This window comes from Harmonia axyridis, chromosome 3 (assembly GCF_914767665.1).
Source record: "Harmonia axyridis chromosome 3, icHarAxyr1.1, whole genome shotgun sequence".
Taxonomy (NCBI): Eukaryota; Metazoa; Arthropoda; class Insecta; order Coleoptera; family Coccinellidae; genus Harmonia; species Harmonia axyridis.
Genome location: NC_059503.1, coordinates 38,013,849 through 38,024,272, shown reverse-complemented (window position 1 = coordinate 38,024,272; position 10,424 = coordinate 38,013,849). Strand labels below are relative to the sequence as shown.

The following is a 10,424-nucleotide window of genomic DNA, read 5'->3' as shown; positions in this document are numbered from 1 at the left end:
ACACCTTGTATTACAATCTGCTTGTAATAAAAGTTATTTTTGGAATCGTAATCTTTTATTTAAAGATATTTTCAGGTCTAATTCGGATAAGGATATTATTTCAATCCAGTAATTCAGTAAGAACGAGACTGTCTACCACAAATTGAATCATGTGAATCCATTCGAGTTATCACACGTCTAGTTAGTAAATTACTAGCCACTCGACTAAATTACAGGCCATTGGTTTAGAGTGTTTAGAATTTGCATTTTCCGTGTGAAGTATTTTGTCTGCCAATCCATGTTTAACAATATATTTTCAGAGATGATGTAAAGTTCATCCAGAATCAACTGGAAAAAAATCAATTGATGGAGGCATAGTTTGGCGAAATATTTTTTTATTTATGATGGAAATTGAAGTTTTTGGCGCTAAGATTAGGACCTGGATAGTTTATGTTTTTCTATTTTAAAATAAATAATATCTTAACTCCTTGTGAGGGGTGTGGAGTTAATCAGTAGGTATTACCTTAATTTTTGAAATTTTTATCCCTCGCTCAATATGAAATATGTAATAGATCACAAAAACAAGCTTCATAAAAGCTTTTCCGTGTAAGTACATTACCTGTAACACCTACCACCACCACCTTTTATGTATTGTATTCATTAATTATCATAGTTTATCGTATTTCAGAATCCTTATTCTTGACAAGTGATCTTTCTAAACGCATAAGTTCTTTCAGTACCCTGAACACGGAAAGTACGTTTACTTATTACTTTTTTTAGGAAACACTCATTAAGAATGGGGTTCCAGTTTATTTCATGCGCAATTTTTGAGTATATTTCATGTATCAAAGGTCAAGTTCAAATATTTTCTGATGAGTTGTTTTTGTTTTCACCATACCTCACAACGAATATGATATTATAATCAAATTATAGCGCAATTTTAAACGATCAGTGTTGGGCAGAATTCTCCACCTGGAAATTTTTCAGAAGGAAAACTAACTGAACAAACCGTGACGCAAAACATTCGTAAACATTTTATGAAAATATGTTTTTTCTTGATATCGTAATGTGACATATTCTATTATTAGATTCGTCATATTCCAACATGTTTACTCTGAAAATTGTAGTTATTTAAAATCATGAACCATAATCAATCAAAATGTTCATTTTTTCTGGACCAGAAGAACAATTACCTCTCATGAAATGAGAATATCTGAATAGGTCTCCGTTGATTCAAAAAAATTAATGATGAAGACTCTGACTTTTTTTTTGGGAAAGCTCGTTCTCCGATCAGAGCGACCATCCGTCTGTAAACACGATAACTCTCGAACGCATAAAACATTGAACCTTACAATTTTCACGGTAGGTTCAGATCTCTAATGTCACGCTTAAGTTGGGAATAAGATAACAGAATTTGAATTCTCTATACGCCATTGTAAAACTAAGCGAATTTGTTGAAAAAATAAATAAACACTAAACAGTCACTTATCAGTAATTGAATGGAAAGATTCATAAACAAAAAGTTATCGAAATTATAGATTGTAGGAAAGAATGAAAAACCATTGAAGAGAACAGTGACATTCATCGCATCCACTTGAGCCTTAAGGAGGCCGAGGGAGGTACCATCCAAATCCAAAAATGTCATATCTCAAAAACAGAACATAGAATCGAATTCAGAATTTGAGAAAGAATTAACAAGCCATAGGACAAAAATAAAAAAAACACAGTTGCGGTTATCGCACCCACTTGCGCCTCAAGAAGGCCGAGGGTATGGTTTTTGAATAATTTTGAAATATTTCTTAGAAATCCTACCTGAAAACCTTACATAAATAAGTTTCTCTATTCCTCAATTCTTGGAATATGAAAATTGGAAAAATAGCCAATGTTCATATAATGGAACTAAGCTTGAACCTGCGTCCAAGAGCATTGTAAGAATAACTCTTGAATTTACCGATTACAGATTTTTTACAGATCCTAATTGTTTCATACATTTCTCCAAAAAATGCTTGATCCATCGATTTTGATTAAATGAAGTACAAAGAATGACATCGTTGAAGTCAGAGTCATGTACCTATTTAGTGAGGAAAATAAGCAATCGTAATTAAAGGTAGTACCAGTATATCACACTATGTAAGTGACAAATTATGTTATATTGGTGATGTTCCTGATATCCTATCTTTAATTTCTAATTTCTATTAACACCAAAGCCGCCGCTAGCATAACTGCCTTCAAGTTATGGCCTTTATTTGCCTTTACAAGAAGAATCAGTTATGTATGTATAATGTACGAATTAGAGCATATTCTAGGCTGTTCTCCTAACGACGTAAAATATTCAATGAATCTTTTCAAACAAAATAATTCTCAAACAACTCAGCAAATAGCTTGAATATATTCAGAGGAATACGCTGGCGGGAAGTCAAGAGTTTTCCAGATTATTCATGCTTAAATTACACTCTTGTTGACCACTGGACTGTATATACAGGGTGAGTCTTTGACTTGTATATATATTTCAACAGTGCATTTCTGAGGTTGAAGAAACACTTTTTTTCTTTACCATTTTTTTCGATTCGGCTCGATAGAATTTATTTTTCTGTTATATCTCGCAAATGATTCTATCGAACAAAATAATTTTCGAATTATATTTTTTTATTGATGTGATAAATCTTCTCCGGATACAAAATTCCATTTTCTTCATTATAACCATTACATTCCATCAAAATACCAGAAATTCAAAGTAAATTCAAATTGAACGCTCATTATTGAAAATTTGACAATTTTGAAAAATGAAAGTATTCCTCATATATTTTCTTATAATGCACCATTCTCGAAATGGAATTCGTTGTGTGAAATGTAATTATGTTAAAAAATTCACAGAAATGAATATTTGCTACATTGTTACTTCTCAAATTTTAGCAGTGAAGCACTAGTCTACTTAGTTTGAAAATCAAGTTATTTGAATACCTAAGCTCCCCTCAACTCCTACAATGTGATCACAAATTACCTACTGAGCTTTGGCACAGATCTGATAATATGAAGATATGTACTTCATTGATATTGACATTCTGTTTTGAAGAATTCATATCACTCTCGCAATCCATGTTCAAAAAAATGTTCACAAAGTAGTCTCGTTATAAAATGACACCAATCAAGATCTGGAAATCCCATTTAGGACTGCTGTTAAAAAACATTACTATATTCGTCTTCAGGTTAGTCAAGCTCACATCGAAACATACCACTACATACTAAATTACATTTTTATGTGATTAATAATAATAATACTAATTATAAAGCTTATTCATGATTCAATATAAGTACTTATATTCATTTGCTATTCGATAATTTCATCCTATAGAGCATGTAATTCATATATGTACTTTCAGAGGCCAATATTTGTACCCAATCAAGGGAGATGCTTGATAACTGACAGTGCAGATTCAGAAATCGAAATAAGATCAAGAATGGAGTATGCATTAGCATCATATGAATGAAGAGACTTTCAAGTAACGCATCCTTGGACAAGAAACTACGTCAGCGAATTGAGCGAATGGTGAAATCCTATATGTATACACTCTAGTCTCGTATATGGAGTCTATTCACTCAAATTGGCAACTCTGAGGCGAATCAAGGCCTTTGAAATGTGAGTCCTCTGCAGAAAGCTCAAGATTTCTTGGTCAAATGATGTAACTATAGATATCAACATTATTAAACGGTATCAATTGCTGCAGTTGTTCATAAAGGGCAACAAGGAGGAAAAATAAAATATAGACCAGAAAGAGGAAAATTCTTCTGGATGAAGAATGAAAGAGACTGGACAGAGATGAGTATCCAAACATTGGTTCATACTGCTTAAAACAAAGGCGAATTTGCCATAAAAGAAGAAGATGCATTGAGAGTCGCTGTTATAAAACCTATTTTAAAGAAAGATGACCACTCAGATATCAAGAACTACAGACCTATATGTATTCTCAATAGTATTTCCAAAATTTTCGAGAAGATCGAGTGATAATTTTTTTCAGAAATTCCTAACAGCAGTCAACACGAATTCATCGATTCATCAAATACAAGAGCACAGAGACAGCTATCTTCCATCTCATAGACCAACTCACTGATTATATAGAAAACAAATTATGCCACTGGGAATATTAATAGACTTCAGTAAGGCTTTCGACTGCGTTTCGCAGGTTCTCTTGAAGAAGCTTTACTACTGTGATACCAGAGACAAACAACTGGATCTGTTTCGTGGTTACCTCACAGGAAGAACCCAATATGTTTCCATCAGTCTCAAGGATTTCGAGTATTTATCTTCTATGCCTCCTATAGTGGGGTTCCACAAGGAAGCATGCTGGTTCCACTACTTTTTGAGGTATACGTCAACGATATGCCCACCATTCTTCTGCATAACACCTTCATAAATTATGCCGATGATACAAATATCATGGTGAAATCGAAAAATCTAGAAAACCTTCAACAACTTCTCTTTTTTACTTTAACAACAATCAATCAATGGAGTGGAAATCTTGATGTTAAGATGAATTCGGCAAAGACAGAACATATTTTTATCTCACGAAAGAAGAGGTCAATTAAAGCCAAAACATCACAACAAGTCCCAGTACCTCTCGGTGGGAACACCGAGTCTTCGATCTCCAGATCTTTAACCAACTTGATTTATATCTTATGGGGAGAATTGAAGGATATGGCTAATACTGAAAACATCCAGTCAAACAGGGCCGTCGCTAGGGGTTAGGCAGGGTAGGTGGTCGCCTTTCAACCTTGATCAACAAAAACCACATGTGTAGAAATTCGAAGTACCAAATGATATTCAATTCAGTCAGCAACAACAGGAAGGAATACCGACAAATTTAAATAACATCAAAAACCATAAAAGGTCCGCATTTTACATTATACTCATAAATATCCAGATGTGAATATCCCTTCATAGTGCTGTTTACGAGTTATTGACGCTAAAAAACACGAGCGCTCATCAGGCTTGTAGGCGTTCCTTTTACGTTGCCGAATTTTATGGCCCTTGAAGTTCTGGATTATTTTCTTTTCAATTCCCTAATCAGAATATTGATTCCTCAGTTATTTCATACGACATTCCATCATTTTATAATATTCTTCATTTTTTATATCAAATTTACTTGTGTTTGACGTGAGCGCATTCGAATTAAATAATGGTTCATTCGCATCATCCGATAGTTCCACTCGATAATCTTAAACAAAAAAAAAAACAAATTTCAAGCTTTTTCTAAAATCGAAACTGAGCTAGGAACCTGAATCAGAAGGCCCACTGTAGAGGGGCGGCAAATAATGGAGGGCAACATTATCTACATTTACTGGAAGAATTAAATAATTTCTTTTTTATTTAACGAATTTCACTGATGATTTTTTTTATCAAATTTACTAATCTTAAACATCTTTGCATCGTGAATAAATATTCATCATATCAAAGAAAAAAAAACGAAGGATCTGGAACCTGAACTCAATTCATATATTTTATCATTTATTCATTAGAATTCAGTTGAGTAAGTTTATTGTTTATTACATTCCACTTATCCTAAATCAGCTATTGGATTAAAATTTGAATCCATGAAAAAAAGAACGGTAGAAACACTCAAGCAGGCGCTGGACTTCGATTATCCAATATTCCAATATTAATTTTGAGCATTCTGCAAAGTAAGCTTCTGTTAGGGCGACAAAATGAGTCTCTACCTAGCCATCAAAATGGGTCTCTGCCTAGGGCGGCAGTTTGGCTAGCGACGGCCCTGCAGTCAAGAGACTATTAAGTATTGCGATATATTTATTAAGAAATAAGCAAATGGTTTTCAATTCGAAGAGTTATGCAAATAACTTTTTAATTTTAAATTCGAAATACAAAGTGATATTTTCGACCTGAAGACTTTAAATGAGAAATAATGATTCCTATCCTGGAATATTCAAATGATTAATATCTCTCTGACTCGACCTCAGCATGTGTCAATTACATATCAAGATTCAATTAATTTTACCCATAAGTTTGGTTCTGATGTTGTCATTATTTACATGAATATGCAAACTCGCCCTGAAGCTTTCTGTGGAAAGGCAGAAATTAATTTTTTGCAGTCAATCCGTACTCACCTAGTTCTACTCTACCTCTGGTAAAAGTATGGACAGTTACTGCTGGAACAGCCTGTATAAAAGAATAATTAATTCATATGCTTTTCAGCGCGAGATCCATCGGCTTATGTTGCAACAGGAACCTTATGAGGTTGAGGACTTTCTGTTAGCTTTGTTGGTTTTTTTTAAATTTTGTATATGACGTATTTGTATTCCAATACCCAAACTGGGCAATGATTCTTGAAATAAAGATAAAAATTTTTATTATTTTTATCAAAATCTACAAGCTAACGCTTTTATGTGGACTCGTTGTGACGATTGAAAAACCAAGGAAAACCTGCGAAAAGCAACAGTTCCACATATGTCAGGGATTCCACCTCACACAGGTAAACTGTAAAGTTCAGCAAAGATGCATTAATTGTGGAGGCAAGCACTCAACAAAAGATTGCAAAAAGACGACAACAGTGGTCCACACCCAGCCAGCTACAGAGGTGAGAGGATGTCCCAAATTCCCGAAAGCGGGAAAAAAGAACATCTCTCGGAACACCGCCTCAAAACCAAGAAGGCCAACGACATCTACTCAGAAGTCTCCAACTGAGAATGCTCCCAAGGCAAGAAAGACTGCCAGCGAGAAAAACCAAGCTCCATCAAAGCGAAGATTCAAACCAGCCAAGACCAGCAAGACATAGTCAGATAATGCCTGCTTAATGTTCAAACTGGAAGAGAAGCCATCAACATTAGTAAGAAACATAAAGCACAAAGAATAATCCAAATTATTTATAGATCGCATTATGGAATGCAAACTGAGTACAAGCAGCGAGAGGTGAACTAGAAGAGATTGTAACACAGTAGATTCTCGATATCATCATGATAAACGAGACAAAGCTGAAGCCATCCCACAGGGACCCCAAGGTCCAAAGATACAATTTGTATTGCTCAGACCACCCAACGGGAAACGGAAATGGAACAGCGATCTAAGTGAAGCAATAAATCACGTCTGATACATCAACAGTGTCGTCTCTTCAACAAATAAAAATAACAGGTATCGTAATAACAATGTCAAACAGTTTTCGCCTTTTTTCTTGTAACAGCAAACCTGAAAGATCACTGCTTGAAACAGTGATCAAGCGATCTTCTCGGACAACATCCCAACAATTGCAGCAGGAGATTTGAACACGAAGCATTCCGAATAGAATAGCCGAACGGTATCACAACGCAGAATCCTGATATTGCGGTAATGACCCCCAAGGAACCAACATACCACAACTACTCAACAGGAACCCCAGACATCCTAGACATTGCCATAGTTAAAAAAGTCAACAGAGAAATCGACCTCCCAAACAGGAACGCACTAAGCTCGGATCACAATCCTGTGCTTATGCTTTTATGCTTATTGGAAATTGCCTGAAACCCAGTGCAAAAGAAAGAAAGAAAGAGATAAAATTGATTGGAAAAATTTCAACGAATCCATAGAAAGAAACCATACGCACCGCCGTAACGGAATCTATCACGACCAGCGAAGTTCATCTACACAGACGGACGATACCCTACAATATCGTCAAACTGATAAAAGACAAAAACCGGGCAAGAAGAATATCCAGATCCAGAGATCCTGTCAATAAAAAAGCTGTGAATCAACTCCAATGGGAAGTTAGAACGGCGTTGAGAAAGCCAATGGCACCAAGAGCTACAATCTCTGACAACCAAGAACAATTCTATTTGGAACATGACAAAAGTTATGAAATCAGAATACAAGCCCCTACTACCAATCCACGGACCAACTGGCAGAATAGTGTATACAGATGAAGACAAAGCAGAAGCATTCGCAGACAGCCTGCAACTACAATGCAGAGCGAACATGACCGATGCAGACCTAGACCACATGGATAATGTGGAAAAACACGTGAAGATGACCTCACGGAAACGCCCGACCCAAAGGACATCATAGACCAGCCACCACGGAGTTCGTGATGTCATTTCGCAACTGAAAAGAAGAAAGCCCCCCGACATGATTTGAAACGGTTACCAGACAACTCCGTCGAAGCTCTTACAGGTATGTGTAATCATATACTGAAATTAAGATATTTTCCAGATAGATGGAAGAGAGCCACCGGGATTTTCATCCCAAAGCCAGGAAAGGACAAGAAATTTCTCCAATACCACAGATTGATCAGCCTCCTGTCATCAATCGCGAGAGTCGCCGGCATCATCAAGCTGAAGAATAACATACCAGATAGACAGTTTGAATTTCATTCCAAACATTCCACCACAAGCCCGCTTTTCAGAGTCGTGGAATGTGCATCGAGCCATTGTTCTCGATATTTATAAGGTTTTCGACACCATATGGCACGAGGGTCTCGTCTTCAAACTCCATGCTCTTTCCGATGTGTCAAATCATCCATTCTTTTCTTCAAAATCGCTCCATCAGAACTAAAATCTCCAAAAATCTCTCTGACCCGAAAGATCTCGAAGCCGAAGTCCCCCAAGGTAGTGTTTTGTCTCCGCTTCTATATTTAGCATACATAGCCGATATCTCCAAGTCCGACTGAACTTCTCTAGCCATATACGCTGATGACACTGCTGTCATTGCCAGGTCAAAAACCCCCGATTGACAACCAAATACCTCTAGGATGGCGTAAGATAGCATTAAAATAATTATTTATTTTTGTGCAAAATTAAGGTAATAATCTATCTCAAGGATGAAAGTAAACAAAAATTATATTTTTTAATCCATAATTGTGCCACAAAAAACGGAGGCATCTTGATAATTATCATCATCTTCATCACTACTGTCATTTTCATTGCCATCGCCGTCTTTTGGATTATCATCGTCTTGTAATAAGCTATTATCTGTAAAAGAATGAAAAATTTTATAATCTTTCGGCAAAGAAATTTATTAGTATTTTATTTTCAATTTTTACCTTTAATGATAATGTCGGCAACTAATGATGGTAACTGCTCTCCAACAAACCAGATAAAATCATATTTATCGTCATTTATGGTCCAGCCAGAAGCTTGAGGTGATAGAGATGTTGGGTGTTGTAAATGAGCATTTCTCCAAAACTTTGTAACGTAACGAATTCGTAGTAAATGCTGATACAATTCAGCTTTGCATGGTGGTAGGCTTGATGGATCAAAATTACGAAATTTTTTTTCAAAATTATCATCTGATTTTTTAGACCGATAAGTGTTTGAAAACAGATGAAACCGAACTTCATTGACGTTCCAAGAATCACGAGCTCCGTAAATGTGACAAATAAACTTTTCTAAGATCCTAAATGTCTCATCCAGCAATTCTTCATCATCTGTTATAATATTTTGACAGGCTAATTGATACTCTTCTGACTGCTCTAACAGTTTAAAAGGTCGAAGTTTACCTTTCCGGAAAAAAGCTGGTGTGTAGTCGCATCCTGTGAGTGCATGAAAGCACGGTAGAGCTTTCGATAAAGAATTCCCTAGAATTTCGTGCACTTGATTGACGCTTATAAATCGCTCATGATTCCCTACGCCCAAATTTACCCAGATTTTTAGTGATGCATTCAAATGATGCATGTTACCAAGAAGTATTATTAAAATATCTGTGTCTGAGCAGCGTATCACAACTTCACCATCGACATTTATTTGGCAAATGTGATATATTATTCGAGAATCTGCTTCTTCGTGTTCTTCGCAAGACAGTGAATCTTCAACAGTTTTAATAACTTTATTACTTTCAACCCGGTATGAATAGCACTTGTTGAAGTTCACATAAATTATTTTATCTCCAATGATAGGAGCCATTTCATCACCAGCCCAATGGTCAATAAAAAAATTAACAAGGGCTTCTTTAAAATATATATTTTTAAGTTCAGCTATAAAATTATGTGGACGAATTTGATTGGGCCCGATTGTAACTTGGCTGATTATTTCATCCCGACGTGAACGTGAATTTATCTTCAACAAAAGATATTATTTTTCCATTTCTGTCTTTACAAAAAACACATTTTAATTTTTCGCTAGCCATTGTAACGCAATTTTGTTAAAAACATTAAAATAAATAACAGCAACGAATACACCAATGTGACTAAACTGACGCCATCTTGATTACAAACAGCTGCTGTCGTCTATCTCGCTTGCGCAACTAACACGTGATTGTCTGTACTCTTCCAAGATGCCCAATCACTTTTCACTTTTAGATCGGTCTGGCTGAAGGTTTAACAATCGAATTATTGTTTGGCAAATTAATTTTAGGTTTTTAGATACTTAAATAACATCATATAAAAATTTCAGCCATACTGAAATATTTTGAAAAAAATTTTTTTTTCAATTCAAAATTAGCGTCTGGCACAATTTAAACAACGATAAAAATA

General features: G+C 35.4%; 1 protein-coding gene across 1 annotated transcript; it reads right to left on the bottom strand.

Annotated features, from left to right (window-relative positions):
* Positions 1–8,800: 8,800 nt before the first annotated feature.
* LOC123675296 lies at positions 8,801–9,855 on the bottom strand. Its single transcript, XM_045610643.1, has 2 exons — positions 8,997–9,855; positions 8,801–8,925 (listed from the first exon to the last, which is right to left on the bottom strand). Exons 1-2 carry the CDS (start codon positions 9,853–9,855, stop codon positions 8,801–8,803), a joined length of 984 nt encoding a protein of 327 aa, XP_045466599.1.
* Positions 9,856–10,424: the final 569 nt, after the last annotated feature.

Excerpts from the sequence above, each read along its gene's own strand:
- LOC123675296 (XM_045610643.1), bottom strand. The coding sequence starts at position 9,855 with ATGGCTCCTATCATTGGAGATAAAATAATTTATGTGAACTTCAACAAG. Across the intron at positions 8,926-8,996 it reads TGCCGACATTATCATTAAAG|ATAATAGCTTATTACAAGAC; the intron begins GTAAAAATTGAA and ends ATTCTTTTACAG.